This window comes from Lissotriton helveticus, chromosome 5_1 (assembly GCF_964261635.1).
Source record: "Lissotriton helveticus chromosome 5_1, aLisHel1.1, whole genome shotgun sequence".
Taxonomy (NCBI): Eukaryota; Metazoa; Chordata; class Amphibia; order Caudata; family Salamandridae; genus Lissotriton; species Lissotriton helveticus.
In genome coordinates this window covers 2,143,052,748-2,143,075,217 of record NC_136065.1, presented here as the reverse complement: position 1 = coordinate 2,143,075,217, position 22,470 = coordinate 2,143,052,748, and the positions used below count along the sequence as shown (strand labels likewise).

At 51.7% G+C, this 22,470-nt stretch overlaps 1 protein-coding gene across 2 annotated transcripts in view; it reads left to right on the top strand.

The window, feature by feature from the left end:
* The window catches only part of NUP188 (nucleoporin 188), a 761,473-nt gene that overhangs the window by 165,913 nt on the left and 573,090 nt on the right, over nt 1-22,470 (top strand). For both annotated transcript variants that reach the window (XM_078646272.1, XM_078646271.1), the window contains exon 9: nt 14,578-14,789. In XM_078646272.1, coding sequence (XP_078502398.1) covers nt 14,578-14,789 — 212 coding nt within the window. The remainder of the gene's footprint in view (nt 1-14,577; nt 14,790-22,470) is intronic.

The window sequence follows — 22,470 nt, the reverse complement described above, 5'->3', positions numbered from 1 at the left end:
AAAATCGCAGCAGCAGAGGCCAAACCAAAAGGAAGTCTTTTGTATTGGTAACATCCAAAAGGTATAATGAAGGCGATAAGCTGCTTACTCTCCTTAGCTAGTGAAAGCTGGTGGTAGGCAGCGGAAAGATCAATGGAAGAAAACCACCTGGCATTCTTTACAAGAGATAACCTCTCCAAAATCTTAGGAAGAGCAAACTTGTCCACTAATATGTTATTCAAATGTCTAAGATCAATACACAACCTCAACTTGCCATTGCTACATCTGACCACCACAATCGGAGAAATCCATTCAGCCGACTCAACTGGCTCGATAATGTCAGCCTTAACCGATTTCTCCAACTCCTTCTCAACATAATCTCTAAGCAAAACAGGAACTACAGCTAGACATTTTAGCCTTTCTAACGATGTTTAGAATATCCTTAAGTTCTGCATCCCCACTGATCCATAACCTCTCTTGAATGGCAGAGTCTTTAGCATGCATAACCACTTGATCTCTAATGAATTGATATTACAAATGGTCGAACTTACAATCAGCGGCTAGATTCCTCAAGGCAGACACCTACCCATCAATCGTTTGATTAGCTTCTTGTTTCCTATGGAAAAACGTAAACCTTACGATAGCTATGCAAACTTTTGGTGCTAAATAGTTGTCAAAATCATTAATAATGGCATCAAAAACATTGGCATCTCCACCTGCCAAAGCTTTAGTCATTTCCTCATAAGCTTTCAGACCTACTGGGCCTGCTGAATGTAGTAAAATTCTCTTTTTTCTTTCTGGAGACATCTTCCCGTCTTCATCAGTAGTGAAAATGAAATTGAGGAAATAAGACTTCCACTAAGTCCACTTCATGCATGGTTTACCACCAGCAGGCCAAAAGGCTTGGGGTGGTTGAAGTGAAACATTTTGACATGTCAAAGTACTGTAGAAATGAAATATAACACTGCAAAAGAACTGTTACAGCGTCCAAACTTCACCTGGTGCGTATTGCCTGGCTTCAGTGCTTGGACGTGTTAGTCCAGTTTTTAGAAGTTGAGTTAAGGACGTGTGCTGCCCGTCGTTAGCATTGAAGCATTTGAAAAGCTGTGCAGAAACACAGCTGAAATCAAACAATGACATGAGTTATTTTCTCTGCCTTCAAAGCAAGATTCAATACTGAAAGAGTAATGCTAAAAATAGTATGATGCCCGTCACAATTCGGACAAAGGTGAATCGTGTCCTCTTGTCCTTTTGAACCGATCTGCGTGACTGAAAGGAAAGTGCTGACAGAGATGGGAGTGAGAAACATCACTGAAGAAGAAGGCGCCAAGAGAGATGACTTCCGGTCCCTCTGGGCGCCTTCGTCTGGATTCCCTGCGTTGGATGTGCTCAAACATGAGGACAAACGTTCTGAGGTTCAAAGTATACAGACCAGGTTTAATGTGAGTTTCAGTAGCCATAGGGAAAAGGTTAATGCTTGCCCATCTGTGTACGTAACACAGGTTTATATTCATGTGACGGACAACCCCTTAGCACTCCTCAACCTCCTAATAAGTCTCTCTATTTCCAGGCTTTGGGGAGCAGAAAGTGCAGCCCTTTTAGGAAATATATTATTCTGGAAACCTTGCTGGAGTTTGTTCAAAGAAGTCCTTTTGTAGTGTAGCTCCTATTTTCCCAATAGGCTCTGCGCATTGGAATAGTACCTACAGCAGTAAAGGCCTAGGCCAGACGTTAACTAGGTCTACTACTGTCGATACTAGACTTAATTTTTGGGTTTGCCAGCTAAGCTCAGAGTTCGCTAGAAACTTTCTCGAATGTTCAAGGAAGGAATTAACTCCCCTGATTAGACAAGAAGGGATTTAGTTTCTGACAACCATAGAACATGACAACTTTGCTCTCCCCTAATCAAGAGTCAATCTCGAGAGTCGTGTGAGCACAAGGCAATTATTTTACTCAGTCAGTACGTGCATTCTTAGTCTCATCAGAATGTAGAGAAAAGGAAGAGACGGGCGTGTTCAATAAAAGATGTTATTTATTGATCAGTCTCTTTTCTCGTACAAGAGAAATGGATCGATATTATTGCAATACTTATAGTTAAGTAAAGTGCATACATTAGAAGCAATAGTATAAAATAATACTGTAAAAACATTGATATGGTTTCTGAGCCATATGATGTTTAAAATGATTAAAATATATTTACATACACATATACATTTGACTAAACGTACTCAACTGGTGTTTCTAAATACGCCTACCCCGTGTACCTGACCTAAGTCTAATGCGTGGGCGGGAATAGAAAGTTACAGTTTAAGTTAAGTTTGTTTTTGCCAAGTGAATAACTAAAGAATTCTCTAGGAGGGGTTATTCAGTTCTGTACCTGGAATTTAGGATGAATGAGGAATGGTATCTCTTTCTCTGCTCTCGATATTCCAGGCTGCCTGCGAGGGCTACCCGGAAGCGCCGGTGCTGGGTCTCTCGGCTTGAGATAGCAGCGCGTCTCTCAGCGCGTCAGGAAGGCGGGGCTGCTGCCTGCGGGGTCTGCTTCTGCTCTCTGCTTCGGCAAGTATGGCTGCTCCGTCTTGTCACCACGCGTGTGTTTGCATAGGGCAAGGTCGGCAATATTTATACCTTAAAGGTGCCGAGATTGACGTAAGGATGGACATAGGTACGTCAATAAAGATGTCATACGACTTGCTCGTTAGCACATTCTTTACTAAAGTTCTCTGTGAAATCAAAACAATGGCCGCACGGATTATCCAGGTTGTCATAGGTTTGATTTGTTATGAGAACGTCGTATGCCTTATCAGGGGCTGGAGGAATATCGCTTGTCTAATTAGATCTCAAGCGTTATGACCTAATCAGATAACACGTTCCTGTGCCGTAGTGTGACTGCGTCAGATAACGGTATCTGCATCATGGGGGTTTTCTTGCCTCATGGGCTGATTGTTAGTTAACTAGCTAGTAAGTTTAACCAGAATAGGGTCAGGAATAGGGGGATCGATTCAGAACCTATAGAAATACACGACACTTTGTTCTTTTGCCCTTTAGTGTCAGTGTTACTGCTGTTGACGTCCATTCAACCAGGATTACGTCTTCCAGCTGACTTGTCATTTTTATGGCTTCAGGTTGGGGTGTGGGAGTGCTTATACAATCGGACTGGGTTCAGACCAGGCAGAGCTGACAGTTGTGACAAATGTGGTTAGTGATAAAATATCACAACCCTGCCAAACGCACAGCGCTATTTTACTTTTTTCCTCCTTTTCTATATATTAAAGAACCATTTGTTTCAAACTGACGATTTGTTATCGTGTGGTTTTCACATTTATTAACATCATAATGTTCTTGTTATTAGATTCATAACCAGTTTCAATTTTGAACAATCATTGTCATCATTTCATTGTAAGAAACATATTTTTCTAATGCATTATATTGGCATTCATGCAAATATTATGAATCATTCGGCGATAGTTGAAATAGTTGGCCCGATGCATTTCGTGACCGTTGTCCCTTCTTCAGGGGCCTCTGTAAAAAACCGTAAACAAACATATATTTTAACCACACATCATGTTCAAATTAATTATAATGGTCACTTCAAACTTCTGAGTTTATCACCATATTCATGTTGTCAGTATATATATGTTACTGCCTTAGTGTGATCTCTATAAGATTTATAAAACATCATCATTCCATGCATTGTAGTTGTTGATAGATATAGAACTCATTGGTTAAACAATGGTATCTGTGTAACCATGTGCACATGTGGACTCTGTTTTGAGCTTTCTGGTACCTCCGCTTTCTGCCCAAACTATACGGAATATGCATATAATCTGTTGTTTTATCATTCAAAAAACGATTATTGGGTAAACACTTACAGGAATTGTGTCATTCAGCGATGTCGTGGTAACTGTACACTTTGTTAAAATCTGGTAAATGAAGGAGGGACAATTGACCTGATGTTGTTTGCAGTATCTTGAAAACTAAGATTACATTTGTTTGAGCTGTAACTCTGTGCAGAATGCAAAGATACATGTGTGAAATTGCTGCCTAAGCATTGGACACTCAGAATAGACATACTATACATGCAGACTACAGTGAAAATTGAAAATAATATTCATGGAAGGAGGATGCGAGGTGGCTTGTTTGTAGCGCGGTCACTTATTACTCGTACACATGCTGGAGTCCATTTATGCATCATCAGGAGCCAGAGACACCACTACAGAGAAAGTGACAAGAGGGAGATCAGGAGATCAGAGCAAGAGACATCACTTAAGTAAAGGTGCCAGGAGAAAGATGGGTGCGAAGGAAGTCACTAAATGCACAGTAGCAACGAAGATGTAGCGAGTGAGGCCACAGAATGGAGGTGGGGTTGACGGGCTTCACTGAAGGGAAGGCGCCAGTAGAGGTGAGGTTGATGGTCTTCACTGAAGGGAAGGCGCCAGTAGAGGTGGGGTGGACGGGCTTCACTGAAGAGAAGGCGCCAGTAGAGGTGAGGTTGACGGGCTTCACTGAAGGGAAGGTGCCAGTTTGGTGAGGTGGACGGGCTTCACTGAAGGGAAGGCGGCAGTAGAGGTGGGGTGGACGGGCTTCACTGAAGGGAAGGCGCCAGTAGAGGTGGGGTGGACGGGCTTCACTGAAGGGAAGGCGCCAGTAGAGGTGGGGTTGACGGGCTTCACTGAAGGGAAGGGGCCAGTAGAGGTTGGGTTGACTGGCTTCACTGAAGGGAGGTGCCAGTAGAGGTGGGGTTGACGGGCTTCACTGAAGGGAAGGCGCCAGTAGAGGTGGGGTTGACGGGCTTCACTGAAGGGAAGGCGCCAGTAGAGGTGGGGTTGACGGGCTTCACTGAAGGGAAGGCGCCAGTAGAGGTGGGGTTGACGGGCTTCACTGAAGGGAAGGCGCCAGTAGAGGCACTGAAGGGAAGGCGCCAGTAGAGGCACTGAAGGGAAGGTGCCAGTAGAGGCACTGAAGGGAAGGCGCCAGTAGAGGTGGGGTGGACGGGCTTCACTGAAGGGAAGGCGCCAGTAGAGGTGGGGTTGACGGGCTTCACTGAAGGGAAGGCGCCAGCAGAGGTGGGGTTGACGGGCTTCACTGAAGGGAAGGCGCCAGTAGAGGTGGGGTTGACTGGCTTCACTGAAGGGAAGGCGCCAGTAGAGGTGGGGTGGACGGGCTTCACTGAAGGGAAGGCGCCAATAGAGGTGGGGTTGACGGGCTTCACTGAAGGGAAGGCGCCAGCAGAGGTGGGGTTGACGGGCTTCACTGAAGGGAAGGCGCCAGTAGAGGCACTGAAGGGAAGGCGCCAGTAGAGGTGGGGTTGAAGGGCTTCACTGAAGGGAAGGCACCAGTAGAGGTAGGGTTGACTGGCTTCACTGAAGGGAAGGCGCCAGTAGAGGTGGGGTTGACTGGCTTCACTGAAGGGAAGGCGCCTGTAGAGGTGGGGTTGACAGGCTTCACTAAAGGGAAGGCGCCAGTCGAGGTGGGTTTGACTGGCTTCACTGAAGGGAAGGCGCCAGTAGAGGTGGGGTTGACTGGCTTCACTGAAGGGAAGGCGCCAGTAGAGGTGGGGTTGACTGGCTTCACTGAAGGGAAGGCGCCAGTAGAGGTGGGGTTGACTGGCTTCACTGAAGGGAAGGCGCCAGTAGAGGTGGGGTTGACTGGCTTCACTGAAGGGAAAGCGCCAGTAGAGGTGGGGTTGACGGGCTTCACTGAAGGGAAGGCGCCAGTAGAGGTGTGGTTGACGGGCTTCACTGAAGGGAAGGCACCAGTCGAGGTGGGTTTGACTGGCTTCACTGAAGGGAAGGCGCCAGTAGAGGTGGGGTTGACTGGCTTCACTGAAGGGAAGGCGCCAGTAGAGGTGGGGTTGACTGGCTTCACTGAAGGGAAGGCGCCAGTAGAGGTGGGGTTGACTGGCTTCACTGAAGGGAAAGCGCCAGTAGAGGTGGGGTTGACGGGCTTCACTGAAGGGAAGGCGCCAGTAGAGGTGTGGTTGACGGGCTTCATTGAAGGGAGGCGCCAGTAGAGGTGGGGTGGACGGGCTTCACTGAAGGGAAGGCGCCAGTAGAGGTGGGGTTGACGGGCTTCACTGAAGGGAAGGCGCCAGTAGAGGTGGGGTTGACGGGCTTCACTGAAGGGAAGGCGCCAGTAGAGGTGGGGTGGACGGGCTTCACTGAAGGGAAGGTGCCAGTAGAGGTGGGGTTGACGGGCTTCACTGAAGGGAAGGCGCCAGTAGAGGTGGGGTTGACTGGCTTCACTGAAGGGAAGGCGCCAGTTGAGGTGGGGTTGACTGGCTTATTACCCGTACACATGCTGGAGTCCATTTATGCATCATCAGGAGCCAGAGACACCACTACAGAGAAAGTGACAAGAGGGAGATCAGGAGATAAGAGCAAGAGACATCACTTAAGTAAAGGTGCCAGGAGAAAGATGGGTGCGAAGGAAGTCACTAAATGCACAGTAGCAACGAAGATGTAGCGAGTGAGGCCACAGAATGGAGGTGGGGTTGACGGGCTTCACTGAAGGGAAGGCGCCAGTAGAGGTGAGGTTGACGGTCTTCACTGAAGGGTAGGCGCCAGTAGAGGTGAGGTTGACGGTCTTCACTGAAGGGAAGGCGCCAGTTGAGGTGAGGTGGACGGGCTTCACTGAAGGGAAGGCGCCAGTAGAGGTGGGGTGGACGGGCTTCACTGAAGGGAAGGCGCCAGTAGAGGTGGGGTTGACGGGCTTCACTGAAGGGAAGGCGCCAGTAGAGGTTGGGTTGACTGGCTTCACTGAAGGGAGGTGCCAGTAGAGGTGGGGTTGACGGGCTTCACTGAAGGGAAGGCGCCAGTAGAGGTGGGGTTGACGGGCTTCACTGAAGGGAAGGCGCCAGTAGAGGTGGGGTTGACTGGCTTCACTGAAGGGAAGGTGCCAGTGGAGGCACTGCAGGGAAGGCGCCAGTAGAGGCACTGAAGGGAAGGCGCCAGTAGAGGTGGGGTTGACGGGCTTCACTGAAGGGAAGGCGCCAGTAGAGGTGGGGTTGACGGGCTTCACTGAAGGGAAGGCGCCAATAGAGGTGGGGTTGACGGGCTTCACTGAAGGGAAGGCGCCAGCAGAGGTGGGGTTGACGGGCTTCACTGAAGGGAAGGCGCCAGTAGAGGTGGGGTTGACGGGCTTCACTGAAGGGAAGGCGCCAGTAGAGGTGGGGTTGACGGGCTTCATTGAAGGGAGGCGCCAGTAGAGGTGGGGTTGACTGGCTTCACTGAAGGGAAGGCGCCAATAGAGGTGGGGTTGACGGGCTTCACTGAAGGGAAGGCGCCAGTAGAGGTGGGGTTGACTGGCTTCACTGAAGGGAAAGCGCCAGTAGAGGTGGGGTTGACGGGCTTCACTGAAGGGAAGGCGCCAGTAGAGGTGTGGTTGACGGGCTTCATTGAAGGGAGGCGCCAGTAGAGGTGGGGTGGACGGGCTTCACTGAAGGGAAGGCGCCAGTAGAGGTGGGGTTGACGGGCTTCACTGAAGGGAAGGCGCCAGTAGAGGTGGGGTTGACGGGCTTCACTGAAGGGAAGGCGCCAGTAGAGGTGGGGTGGACGGGCTTCACTGAAGGGAAGGTGCCAGTAGAGGTGGGGTTGACGGGCTTCACTGAAGGGAAGGCGCCAGTAGAGGTGGGGTTGACTGGCTTCACTGAAGGGAAGGCGCCAGTTGAGGTGGGGTTGACTGGCTTATTACCCGTACACATGCTGGAGTCCATTTATGCATCATCAGGAGCCAGAGACACCACTACAGATAAAGTGACAAGAGTGAGATCAGGAGATAAGAGCAAGAGACATCACTTAAGTAAAGGTGCCAGGAGAAAGATGGGTGCGAAGGAAGTCACTAAATGCACAGTAGCAACGAAGATGTAGCGAGTGAGGCCACAGAATGGAGGTGGGGTTGACGGGCTTCACTGAAGGGAAGGCGCCAGTAGAGGTGAGGTTGACGGTCTTCACTGAAGGGTAGGCGCCAGTAGAGGTGAGGTTGACGGTCTTCACTGAAGGGAAGGCGCCAGTTGAGGTGAGGTGGACGGGCTTCACTGAAGGGAAGGCGCCAGTAGAGGTGGGGTGGACGGGCTTCACTGAAGGGAAGGCGCCAGTAGAGGTGGGGTTGACGGGCTTCACTGAAGGGAAGGCGCCAGTAGAGGTTGGGTTGACTGGCTTCACTGAAGGGAGGTGCCAGTAGAGGTGGGGTTGACGGGCTTCACTGAAGGGAAGGCGCCAGTAGAGGTGGGGTTGACGGGCTTCACTGAAGGGAAGGCGCCAGTAGAGGTGGGGTTGACTGGCTTCACTGAAGGGAAGGTGCCAGTGGAGGCACTGCAGGGAAGGCGCCAGTAGAGGCACTGAAGGGAAGGCGCCAGTAGAGGTGGGGTTGACGGGCTTCACTGAAGGGAAGGCGCCAGTAGAGGTGGGGTTGACGGGCTTCACTGAAGGGAAGGCGCCAATAGAGGTGGGGTTGACGGGCTTCACTGAAGGGAAGGCGCCAGCAGAGGTGGGGTTGACGGGCTTCACTGAAGGGAAGGCGCCAGTAGAGGTGGGGTTGACGGGCTTCACTGAAGGGAAGGCGCCAGTAGAGGTGGGGTTGACGGGCTTCATTGAAGGGAGGCGCCAGTAGAGGTGGGGTTGACTGGCTTCACTGAAGGGAAGGCGCCAATAGAGGTGGGGTTGACGGGCTTCACTGAAGGGAAGGCGCCAGTAGAGGTAGGGTTGACTGGCTTCACTGAAGGGAAGGCGCCAGTAGAGGCACTGAAGGCAAGGCGCCAGTAGAGGTGGGGTTGACGGGCTTCACTGAAGGGAAGGCGCCAGTAGAGGTGGGGTTGACTGGCTTCACTGAAGGGAAGGCGCCAGTAGAGGTGGGGTTGACGGGCTTCACTTAAGGGAAGGCGCCAGTAGAGGTGGGGTTGACGGGCTTCACTGAAGGGAAGGCGCCAGTAGAGGTGGGGTTGACTGGCTTCACTGAAGGGAAGGCGCCAGTAGAGGCACTGAAGGGAAGGCGCCAGTAGAGGTGGGGTTGAAGGGCTTCACTGAAGGGAAGGCGCCAGTAGAGGTAGGGTTGACTGGCTTCACTTAAGGGAAGGCGCCAGTAGAGGTGGGGTTGACTGGCTTCACTGAAGGGAAGGCGCCTGTAGAGGTGGGGTTGACAGGCTTCACTAAAGGGAAGGCGCCAGTAGAGGTGGGGTTGACTGGCTTCACTGAAGGGAAGGCGCCAGTAGAGGTTCGGTGGACGGGCTTCCCTGAAGGGAAGGCGCCAGTAGAGGTGGGGTTGACTGGCTTCACTGAAGGGAAGGCGCCAGTAGAGGTGGGTTTGACTGGCTTCTGGCTTCACTGAAGGGAAGGCGCCAGTAGAGGTGGGGTTGACAGGCTTCACTAAAGGGAAGGCGCCAGTAGAGGTGGGGTTGACTGGCTTCACTGAAGGGAAGGCGCCAGTAGAGGTGGGGTGGACGGGCTTCACTGAAGGGAAGGTGCCAGTAGAGGTGGGGTTGACCGGCTTCACTGAAGGGAAGGCGCCAGTAGAGGTGGGGTTGACTGGCTTCACTGAAGGGAAGGCGCCAGTAGAGGTGGGGTTGACTGGCTTCACTGAAGGGAAGGCGCCCGTAGAGGTGGGGTGGACGGGCTTCACTGAAGGGAAGGTGCCAGTAGAGGTGGGGTTGACGGGCTTCACTGAAGGGAAGGCGCAAGTAGAGGTGGTGTTGACTGGCTTCACTGAAGGGAAGGCGCCAGTAGAGGTGGGGTTGACTGGCTTCACTGAAGGGAAGGCGCCAGTGGAGGCACTGCAGGGAAGGCACCAGTAGAGGCACTGAAGGGAAGGCGCCAGTAGAGGTGGGGTTGACGGGCTTCACTGAAGGGAAGGCGCCAGTTGAGGTGAGGTGGACGGGCTTCACTGAAGGGAAGGCGCCAGTAGAGCTGGGGGTGACTGACTTCACTGAAGGGAAGGCGCCAGTAGAAGTGGGGTGGACGGGCTTCACTGAAGGGAAGGCGCCAGTAGAGGTGGGGTTGACAGGCTTCACTGAAGGGAAGGCGCCAGTAGAGGTGGGGTGGACGGGCTTCACTGAAGGGAAGGCGCCAGTAGAGGTGGGGTTGACTGGCTTCACTGAAGGGAAGGCGCCAGTGGAGGCACTGCAGGGAAGGCACCAGTAGAGGCACTGAAGGGAAGGCGCCAGTAGAGGTGGGGTTGACGGGCTTCACTGAAGGGAAGGCGCCCGTAGAGGTGGGGTGGACGGGCTTCACTGAAGGGAAGGTGCCAGTAGAGGTGGGGTTGACGGGCTGCACTGAAGGGAAGGCGCCAGTAGAGGTGGGGTTGACTGGCTTCACTGAAGGGAAGGCGCCAGTAGAGGTGGGGTTGACTGGCTTCACTGAAGGGAAGGCGCCCGTAGAGGTGGGGTGGACGGGCTTCACTGAAGGGAAGGTGCCAGTAGAGGTGGGGTTGACGGGCTTCACTGAAGGGAAGGCGCCAGTAGAGGTGGGGTTGACTGGCTTCACTGAAGGGAAGGCGCCAGTAGAGGTGGGGTTGACTGGCTTCACTGAAGGGAAGGCGCCCGTAGAGGTGGGGTGGACGGGCTTCACTGAAGGGAAGGTGCCAGTAGAGGTGGGGTTGACGGGCTTCACTGAAGGGAAGGCGCAAGTAGAGGTGGTGTTGACTGGCTTCACTGAAGGGAAGGCGCCAGTAGAGGTGGGGTTGACTGGCTTCACTGAAGGGAAGGCGCCAGTGGAGGCACTGCAGGGAAGGCACCAGTAGAGGCACTGAAGGGAAGGCGCCAGTAGAGGTGGGGTTGACGGGCTTCACTGAAGGGAAGGCGCCAGTTGAGGTGAGGTGGACGGACTTCACTGAAGGGAAGGCGCCAGTAGAAGTGGGGTGGACGGGCTTCACTGAAGGGAAGGCGCCAGTAGAGGTGGGGTGGACGGGCTTCACTGAAGGGAAGGCGTCAGTAGAGGTGGGGTTGACAGGCTTCACTGAAGGGAAGGCGCCAGTAGAGGTGGGGTGGACGGGCTTCACTGAAGGGAAGGCGCCAGTAGAGGTGGGGTTGACTGGCTTCACTGAAGGGAAGGCGCCAGTAGAGGTGGGGTTGACGGGCTTCACTGAAGGGAAGGCGCCAGTAGAGGTGGGGTTGACGGGCTTCACTGAAGGGAAGGCGCCAATAGAGGTGGGGTTGACGGGCTTCACTGAAGGGAAGGCGCCAGTAGAGGTGGGGTTGACGGGCTTCACTGAAGGGAAGGCGCCAGTTGAGGTGAGGTGGACGAGCTTCACTGAAGGGAAGGCGCCAGTAGAGCTGGGGGTGACTGACTTCACTGAAGGGAAGGCGCCAGTAGAAGTGGGGTGGACGGGCTTCACTGAAGGGAAGGCGCCAGTAGAGGTGGGGTGGACGGGCTTCACTGAAGGGAAGGCGCCAGTAGAGGTGGGGTTGACTGGCTTCACTGAAGGGAAGGCGCCAGTAGAGGTGGGGTTGACGGGCTTCAATGAAGGGAAGGCGCCAGTAGAGGTGGGGTTGACGGGCTTCACTGAAGGGAAGGCGCCAGTAGAGGTGGGGTTGACTGGCTTCACTGAAGGGAAGGCGCCAGTAGAGGTGGGGTTGACTGGCTTCACTGAAGGGAAGGCGCCAGTTGAGGTGAGGTGGACGGGCTTCACTGAAGGGAAGGCGCAAGTAGAGCTGGGGGTGACTGACTTCACTGAAGGGAAGGCGCCAGTAGAAGTGGGGTGGACGGGCTTCACTGAAGGGAAGGCGCCAGTAGAGGTGGGGTGGACGGGCTTCACTGAAGGGAAGGCGCCAGTAGAGGTGGGGTTGACAGGCTTCACTGAAGGGAAGGCGCCAGTAGAGGTGGGGTTGACAGGCTTCACTGAAGGGAAGGCGCCAGTAGAGGTGGGGTGGACGGGCTTCACTGAAGGGAAGGCGCCAGTAGAGGTGGGGTTGACTGGCTTCACTGAAGGGAAGGCGCCAGTAGAGGTGGGGTTGACGGGCTTCACTGAAGGGAAGGGGCCAGTAGAGGTTGGGTTGACTGGCTTCACTGAAGGGAAGGCGCCAGTAGAGGTGGGGTTGACTGGCTTCACTGAAGGGAAGGCGCCCGTAGAGGTGGGGTGGACGGGCTTCACTGAAGGGAAGGCGCCAGTAGAGGTGGGGTTGACTGGCTTCACTGAAGGGAAGGCGCCAGTAGAGGTGGGGTTGACTGGCTTCACTGAAGGGAAGGCGCCAGTAGAGGTGGGGTGGACGGGCTTCACTGAAGGGAAGGCGCCAGTAGAGGTGGGGTTGACTGGCTTCACTGAAGGGAAGGCGCCAGTAGAGGTGGGGTTGACTGGCTTCACTGAAGGGAAGGCGCCCGTAGAGGTGGGGTGGACGGGCTTCACTGAAGGGAAGGCGCAAGTAGAGGTGGTGTTGACTGGCTTCACTGAAGGGAAGGCGCCAGTAGAGGTGGGGTTGACGGGCTTCACTGAAGGGAAGGCGCCAGTTGAGGTGAGGTGGACGGACTTCACTGAAGGGAAGGCGCCAGTTGAGGTGAGGTGGACGGGCTTCACTGAAGGGAAGGCGCCAGTAGAGCTGGGGTGGACGGGCTTCACTGAAGGGAAGGCGCCAGTAGAGGTGGGGTGGATGGGCTTCACTGAAGGGAAGGCGCCAGTAGAGGTGGGGTTGACAGGCTTCACTGAAGGGAAGGCGCCAGTAGAGGTGGGGTGGACGGGCTTCACTGAAGGGAAGGCGCCAGTAGAGGTGGGGTTGACTGGCTTCACTGAAGGGAAGGCGCCAGTGGAGGCACTGCAGGGAAGGCACCAGTAGAGGCACTGAAGGGAAGGCGCCAGTAGAGGTGGGGTTGACGGGCTTCACTGAAGGGAAGGCGCCAGTTGAGGTGAGGTGGACGGGCTTCACTGAATGGAAGGCGCCAGTAGAGCTGGGGGTGACTGACTTCACTGAAGGGAAGGCGCCAGTAGAGGTGGGGTTGACGGGCTACTCTGAAGGGAAGGCGCCCGTATAGGTGGGGTGGACGGGCTTCACTGAAGGGAAGGCGTCAGTAGAGGTGGGGTTGACGGGCTTCACTGAAGGGAAGGCGCCAGTAGAGGTGGGGTTGACTGGCTTCACTGATGGGAAGGCGCCAGTTGAGGTGGGGTCGACTGGCTTCACTGAAGGGAAGGCGCCAGTAGAGGTGGGGTTGACTGGCTTCACTGAAGGGAAGGCGCCAGTAGAGGTGAGGTGGACGGGCTTCACTGAAGGGAAGGTGCCAGTAGAGGTGGGGTTGACTGGCTTCACTGAAGGGAAGGCGCCAGTAGAGGTGGGGTTGACTGGCTTCACTGAAGGGAAGGCGCCAGTAGAGGTGGGGTGGACGGGCTTCACTGAAGGGAAGGTGCCAGTAGAGGTGGGGTTGACGGGCTTCACTGAAGGGAAGGCGCCAGTAGAGGTGGGGTTGACTGGCTTCACTGATGGGAAGGCGCCAGTAGAGGTGAGGTTGACTGGCTTCACTGAAGGGAAGGCGCCAGTTGAGGTGGGGTTGACTGGCTTCACTGAAGGGAAGGCGCCAGTAGAGGTGGGGTTGACTGGCTTCACTGAAGGGAAGGCGCCAATAGAGGTGAGGTGGACGGGCTTCACTGAAGGGAAGGTGCCAGTAGAGGTGGGGTTGACTGGCTTCACTGAAGGGAAGGCGCCAGTAGAGGTGGGGTTGACTGGCTTCACTGAAGGGAAGGCGCCAGTCGAGGTGGGTTTGACTGGCTTCACTGAAGGGAAGGCGCCAGTAGAGGTGGGGTTGACGGGCTTCACTGAAGGGAAGGCGCCAGTAGAGGTGGGGTTGACTGGCTTCACTGAAGGGAAGGCGCCAGTAGAGGTGGGGTTGACGGGCTTCACTGAAGGGAAGGCGCCAGTAGAGGTGGGGTTGACTGGCTTCACTGAAGGGAAGGCGCCAGTAGAGGTGGGGTTGACGGGCTTCACTGAAGGGAAGGCGCCAGTAGAGGTGGGGTTGACGGGCTTCACTGAAGGGAAGGCGCCAGTAGAGGTGGGGTCGACGGGCTTCACTGAACGGAAGGCGCCAGTAGAGGTGGGGTTGACGGGCTTCACTGAAGGGAAGGTCCCAGTAGAGGTGGGGTTGACGGGCTTCACTGAAGGGAAGGCGCCAGTAGAGGTGGGGTTGGCGGGCTTCACTGAAGGGAAGGCGCCAGTAGAGGTGGGGTTGACTGGCTTCACTGAAGGGAAGGCGCCAGTAGAGGTGGGGTTGACTGGCTTCACTGAAGGGAAGGCGCCAGTAGACGTGGGGTTGACGGGCTTCACTGAAGGGAAGGCGCCAGCAGAGGTGGGGTTGACTGGCTTCACTGAAGGGAAGGTGCCAAGTGAGAGAAGGGGCTGAGGTATGTCCCTGAAGGGACAGTATGAAGAGAGTGAAGCGAATGAGGGACATTAATGAAGGGAATGCTGACTAGAGGAGAGATAGGATTTACTGTTTCAATCCACCAGTGACAAATGCTCCTGTACCTTAAGGTGGCTCACTTAGGAATTAATCTGAAATTGTATATTGCTGTTGCAATGCTTGTTTTTCTTTTCTGACAATGTGTGTACTTTGATGTGTTCCTGTGATTGTTACGTACTGTGAAATTCGTAGCCTCTTCCCTGATGAAATTTCTTTACTGGTTCTGCAGACAGAGCGCCAGGTATCCCGGTGGTTCATGCAATGCCTCCGAGAGCAGGCAATGCTTCTGGAAACCATCTTTCTGTATTACGCCTACTTCGAGATGTCACCTGCGGAACTGCTGACCTTTACCAAGATCTTCAAAGAGCAGGGCTTTGGTCGCCGGCAGACAAATCGACACTTGGTAGACGACACCATGGATTCCACTGTAGAACGCATTGGGTATGTGTGCTGTATCTGGAATCAAGTGAGTGACCCAGACTGCTGGAATGCAAAAGTCAGTTTAGAGGACAAAAAAATTACATTTACGTGATATGTTGGTATCGGAGAGAAGATGGGGAAATAGAGAAGAAAAGAGTGCAAGTAGAGAAATTAAACTTGCAAATGAAGTATGGGGGGTGAAGGGATGAACTGGATAAAGGGGTGAAAGAAAGACTAAAAAGAGGGAGCGCAAGGAGAGTAGCAGATTAATGAAGGATTTGTTTTACCTCCCGAAGTAGTAAGCGAGGAGCAAAGCATTTGAAAAGTGTATTCTTACAAGTGGAAGATCTGATCAGAGGTAAGTATTTATTTAAAAAACCAAGAAGTGAGTAATGCTAGTGGATAAAGTAGATGTAACTGTATGGATGAAAAGGATAAGGTACTTACCTGTAATCCTAGTTCTCTTCTAGGGGGATACTCATCAAAGCCATAGGCACTGAATAGTCCCGCCCACGTGGGGGGACCCCGTAGCATATACAAAATACATATATATGTATGTTTACCCACAAACCTGTACGGAGTACCTTCAAACACAGATATACATGTATATACACAAACAAGCAGCCTAAAACCATTTCACAGGCTAAGATGACAAAATTGCATTGGATTTTTCATTCAAAATAAAAAATATCTTTGTAAAGTGGAGTGGTGTGGCTCACCGGTTAGAGGCGGCAGACCTGGGAGCAGAAGTCTGCCCGGGACCAGGGTTCAATTCCCGATGCGGCAGGGTCGTGGGCCAGGGTCAGCGGACTCGACAATTCTCGCCTTGGTGCCTTCTCTAACCTGGGGTCCCACTCGGCAACTCTGGGTATTAGCTTGCCTAATCTCCACAACGGCCCCATCAACGCCGGGGATGCCTGGCTCCACCTTGGGGATTCCCAGTAGGGACCATCCCACAGGGAAAGCCAGGATGGGTTCCCCAGTGGTATACAGCGCCGGGACGCCCCTTTGCTGGGGCAGCTGTGTGCTTTACAAGTATACGACATTTAACATTTAACATTTAAAGCATTTCTGTATGAAGAACATACACTCCTCTAGTGTACTGAGATAGCCTTTTATTTTCAAAGAAAAAGACAAGTAATTACAGGCAATTAGCCCATAGGCTTCATAGATAAAAACACAATGTTAATAAACTGGTGCCGTGCCTTTAAGACCTCCAGAACCTCCCTGCTCCCATCATGCACCACAGGGGACTCGTCGGTCCTGAAAACTTCAAATTTTGCACTTAAGGACTCTGTAGAGCCAATTCTACGTAAGATGAAGGAAAAGCTTGACAACAAGCAGAAACAAATGCATATACACTAACTGAGTATATCCTGGCTAACGCCGTGATCTCAACACCATTTCCATTGCCATAGAAGCAACAACTCTCCTTTCGGGAAGTAATTGATCAGCCTATGCCTCCTAAGAAAACAAAGACTTATAAAGCAACCCGTCCTTTATTTCCTCCTCTTCCTCCTTCACCACCATTACCCTCTGGCCCTCCTCCTCTACCATCCTCAGTATCTCCTTCACATCCGCAGGGGGACCCACTTAATATTACCCCTCTAGGGTCTCCACAAGGGGAGCAAGACACAGATGTCCTGACACACCACAAGCACCAGACCCTTGGTCAGCATATGACATGGACCCTCCAGGGGACACGGATCCCGATCTATAGCCGGCCAGGCCCTCACCTCTTGATGACATAACCGCCTATCAGGAGCTTATCTGCAGGGCTGCTACATTTAATCAGGTACCCTTACATAAGGACCCTTAGAAGAGGATTTCCTCTTTAAGACTATATCCACCACGCATAGGGCGGACAATACCTCCCTATGCTCAAGAGTATGCTTCATCATACTGATGACATTTGTAAGAAAGACCCTGCGCAAGCACGCATCATTACTCCCCGGGTCGGAAAGAAATGCAGAGCGTCACCCTCAGACCCAATTTACATTAGAAGGCAGATTCCACCAGATTGACTTGTGGTCTCCAAGTCCAATGCAAGAAAAAGGGCCCACTCATGAGCACAAAGTGACTCACCCCCTCCCAGTAAGGAAAGTAAACTTATTGATACGTCAGGTAAAAGAGTGGCTGCACAATCTGACGCATTGCTAATAAGCAGTGACTACAAGCAAGATACGATTGTGCCCACTGGGACGAGATGGAGGAACTCCTTCCACACCTCCCGGAGGAGTAGAAAAAGAGCGGACAAGAAATAGGGCAAACCCATCTCTAATACTTCAATCAGATGCGCACTCGATTCTGCAGATACTGCTGCACTAGGCATTAATACCAGTGTCCTCTTGGCTCCGCGTATCTGGCTTTAAGCCAAAAGTCCAGCAAGCCCTTGTCACTGTTCCATTTGACAAGGAGCATCTTGTGTGCGATTTTAGATTCCGATTGCATTTCTCGATTCATGCCCTTATATAGGTACAATTCACATTGCTCTTATATAGGCATAGAAATCCAGTCCTCATTTAGGCATAGCCCATGCACCCAAATACAGGCATGGCTACTTCCATCCGTTCATCTACGTCACAACGATTTCTTGGAAAACCAGACTATTAAGCCGTTAGGGACTGCCCCTTGCTTGAATATTGATTTCTCCAAGAACTCATTTATTATACATGAACATCTATTCCTTAAGGGTTCATTCATGACGTTCATATGCCCGAATTTACGTTAAAGCTAGCATTCTTAAAACACCTTCAAGGTATAAATATACCTTCACTTGCTATGGCAAATCACGGTGTGGTTAGGTGCAGTTCGACTTCCAACTTGCACGACGCAGCTCCCTACAGCAAGTGCCGAAGGAAGCCAACTCTCCAGCTGACGCACTGCCGAGAAATCCAGCTCCAGTGTTTTTGACTCCCCTTGCGGGGTGTTGGGAAATCGAGTCCGTGAAAGAGATACCAACCTCTCTCATTCGAAGGTATGGAGCCGATTAGAACCTAGAGAAACCTTTGGCAATTCTTGGCAAAACTAAACTTATTCTAAAGGCAACACTTCTTCCCTCGTACAAGACCTAGGTTATGTACACTGGGGTAGGCGTATTTTAGAAGCACCAGTTGAGTATTTTAGCCTGTGTTATTTATGTATGTATTTTTATGTCATAGCTGTATTAGTATTTTTATATTACTGTTTACGCTGTACGGATTATACTTTGCATTCTGTCTTACAATTGTAGCAGTTCATATCTCTTGCATGAGAAATAAGACTGTTCAATAAACCCCTTTTATTGTGACGCCCGTCTCTCTATTTTCTCTGCAACTCTGTAGAAACTAAGCATGCACGATTGACTGAGTGAAATAGTTATCTATTGTTTCCACGAAAAGATACGTTTTATTCTTGGAGAAACAAAGTTGTCATGTTTATGTGGTTGTCAGAAACTAATCCCTTCTTAAGTATTCGAGAAAGTTTCTAGTGACCTCTGAGCTAGCTGGCACTCACAATTAAGTTTAATATACTCGATAGAGACATACTGACCTCAGTCCTATGTCAATAGGGTATATTATTCCAATGCGCAGAGCCTATTGGGAATATAGGATTTACACTATAATCTCTTTGACCCTGTAGTGGATGAGGCTTTTAGAAAAAATGAATAAAGATACAGAAGTTGTCAAATCTGTGGGTGCACTTTAAACATCCACTTTGCATTGAAATAGTACAGAAAATCAATGTTCTAAAGTTGAGATTTGAGATACACCTTCATTTGATGTCTGATATTTCTTCAGTGTACCCCATGAAACCTGACGCTTTAATGCTTGGAGCTAATGTATCTATTCCTATCCTCGGCGGTGGTCCCTAAACTCTGGAAGCACGCCATGGTAGTTCCCCCTTCTAAAAAAAATGTAGGCGTGTCCAAGCCAGAAAGCTTCTGACCAATCTCGCGGCTCTGTTTCTATCCAAAATCACGGAATCACATGTCAACTCGATCCTAACTCATTACGTGGAAGCAAACTTAATACTAGACATATCTCAAAACGGGTTCCGGCCTCGGCATAGTACCGAGTCTGCTCTGCTGGCCGGCATAGAACAGTTACGGATCTCCGTGGATGCAGGCAGAACTACAGCATTAATTCTGCTGGGCTCTGAGCACGGCCTTTGACACGGTCTTCCATGAGATCCTGCTGCAACGTCTGGAGGAGATCGGTATCCTAGACGGTCAGACCTTACACGTTACTGCCCCTCCTTTCTCTGCTGCACTCACTCATTATGCTGTGTGGTGCCCCAGGGGTCAGCATTAAGCCCTACCTTATTCAACGTCTATGTGAGACTGTGAGAAAGTGCCCTCTTTCTTGCATGGTATGCCCACTTTTTCCTGAATTGCTGATGTTCTTTGACTGAGTGTGCCCTGGGCTCCTGCCGATCAGGTACCCAGGGCCTATATTCCTTCCCTAAACCTGCATTGAAGCCTAAACCCCATGGCATCTCTCCACATTTATGAAACAAATGAAGGAGTATAACCCGGAGTAGAACTGAAGGTTTTCCCAGAGGAGGAGGGGGGGGGGGGGGGGGGGGAAATTATTCCTTTTCTAAGAAACCCCTCACTTACCACCTAGTGGTGACACTGAGAGACTGCACGACGTAACAGGCTAGTAAGAATGTTTGCGCCTGACGCTTGCTCACTTTTCTCTCAGCACTGAGAGACTGCACGACGTAACAGGCTAGTAAGAATGTTTGCGCCTGACGCTTGCTCACTTTTCTCTTCCCCACAGGTTTTTGCTTCTTTGAATTCTTGCTCATCTATATTATTTTTTGAGCACATTGCCACTGGCAATTTTGTCAGTAGGCACGTAAAGGATTTAGGATAGGGTGAACCTTTTAGGGGGCTCATACCGTCCATTTCCTTGTGCATGGTCCTGACGAATACTGGGTATTTACCCTTTTGGTAGAAACATGTTGACCAACTCACCTTCACATATATAGAGATACTTAGGTCATAACTCCCTTACCAGTATCTCGCCATCTATTTTTTAACATTGTCCAGTTGCTTTAAAATAAAAATCATTTTTTCAAGTTAAACCAGGACAATTTTTAACATTATTTTTCTGCACCCACACTAAACAACCTGCTCCACTGTACTACAGGTGTCGAAGCACACCCTGGTGACATTAGGCCACCAGGGTGGACCCCGATGATGAAGCATGTCACCACTAGGTGTCCTTCCTTCCCCCCCCCCCCCCCCCCCCCCCCCCCCCCCCCCCCCCCCCCCCCCCCCCCCCTCCCCCTCCTCCTCTGGGAAAACCTTCAGTTCTACTCCGGGTTATACTCCTTCATTTGTTTCATAAATCCTTAACCAGGGGAATAGGAGTATTCCCCGTCCACCATGAGTGGACACTAGCCCTTGCTCTCCCCTTTGTTTTTCTAATCTCTGGCCACATGTCAGCCCATGGTAAATGGTACCACAAGTACCCAGGGCACTGTGACCAGAGAAGGCCTCTAAGGGCTGCAGCACGTATTGTGCCCCCCTCAGGGGCCCTGTGCCCTGACACTCGCACACTGCCTTTGCAGGCTGCGTGTCTTGGTACAGAACAAAGTGAAGAGTCGACCTGGCACACATCCCAGTGTGCCGTGCCCACAAAGCATTGCCCTGGCATGCTTCAGTCACCCCTCTAGCTGGGTGCCCTATGCCAGTGGTGAGGGTGGTGAGCCCTTTACCCCTACAGTACCCAGGGCCATTCCTGGACACTGTAAGTGCAGTGATGCCATTAAGAGTATATGGTGCTGGGAGGTTGTCATTACAAACTCCACAGCACCATAATGGCTACACTGAAGACTGACAAGTTTGGTATCAAACTTCTCAGCACATTAAACTCACACTGATGCCAGTGTGGGATTTAATATAAAATGCACCACAGGGGGCATCTTAGAGATGCCCCCTGAAACTCGACCAACCTCCAGTGACCTGACTGAGTGGCTGTCGAGGCTTCCACCACCAGACATGTTTCTGGATCCCTGGGACGAGAGCTGCTGCTCTCTGGGGCCTGAAACGATGCACATCCTGGGACGAGGTGGCAAGCCTCCTCCCCAAGGATGGGCAGGGCTTACAAAGGAAAAGGTTCAAAGGCATGCCGCCTTTGTGAACCTCTCCAGACCATTTGCTGCTTTCAGGAACTGGTGCCCACTGGTTCTACCGCCCACTTTGGGTGGAAGAACGGGCGGGAAAAACAAGTGAGGAAGAGAGGTGTGCCCACCTCTGCTAACTCCACCTCTAGGGTGGGGGAGACGAGGTGAAGTACAACCTCGAGTCCCCGCCATCTTGAGGATGGGGGGACCCAGCCAACCAGGGACAGGCTCATGCCCCCCTCCCACTGGAGAGTGGCAGAATAGGGCCTGTACCCACCCCAGGAAAGGGGCCCATTGGCCCCTGCCCTTTACCTACCTGTAACACCACTACATTTAGTATTTAGGGGGCACCCTGAACCTTCCTTCCTTCAGATCCAGCAACAACAAGAAAAGAAGATAAGAAGGACGAAGAGCCGTGCAGAGCTAACAAGAGGACGACAGCCACTGACTTGGCCCCAGCCCTACAGACCTGTCTCCCCTTGAGCCTGCTCCTGCGAAATCCCGGTGTGTCCTGCAGCCAGCAACCTTACAAACCCCGGAGGACCTGCCGGCCTTCACTTCAAGGACTGAATTTCCCGTGAACACCGGACTTGTTCAAACTGCAGCTTCTGGTGCCAGCCAGAGACCTCAAATCCAGCCCACTCGGCACCAGCCTAACCCGGCCTGACCCAGAGTGGAAAAACACCACTAGGAGGTCACCCCGGTGATCCTGACCCGAGATCCGGCGACCCCGGTCCTGCCTTAAGCCTTCAGAAGACTCCTGCAGCCTCAATCCAGAGGACCCCCCCCTTCCGCGACCAGAGCAAGTAAGAAAATCCGACGTCCCAAGGCACCCCTGCACTCGACTCCCCAAACCAAACTGTGCCCAAACCAACATTGCCTAACCAACCCACAACATCCGAAACTTACCCCTCGAAGTGGTGGTCGTCCCCGAGCCTGCAGTGTTTCTTTGTACCGGAGGTTCTCTATTGAAAACAGGGCACCTGACCTCGAAACAGCACCCTGCACCCGGCCGCCCTAGTGCCGCTGAGGTTGCACCTTTGGTGCTACTTTGGTCCCCAACTTGCCCTGAGCTAAACCCTGGAAGTTTTGCTCCCACAACCTCATGGCCTGCTTACCAGCAGCCACCAACTGGAGATCCCCTATCCTCCATAGGATAACATTGGGCCTCAACACTCTGCACCCAGCCGCCCGAGTGCCGCTGAGGGTGCAACAACAGTGCATCACTGACCCTAGGAGACCCCGGAGTCTAACCTCAGAACCCTAATGTCCCCACAGTCGATTACTTACCTGCAATCCGATAACCTGTATGTCCTCCATCGGAGTACTAATTTGCCACTCTTCCCTCTTTTTAATCTTTACATGCATTTTCATATGTGATGTGTTTCATGTATTATGTTTATTTCTTTTGTGTGTAAATTACATTTTTTATTGTGTATTTTAATTTTGAAATGTGATATTGTACTTTGTCATTTTTTATTATCAATAAACTGTTGAATTTTAGAAGTATTGTTGTAGCTTAATTCCCTTCCTATTATTATCTCTCATATTGATTTGCCTCTGTATGGTTGCCTAGATTGTTACATAT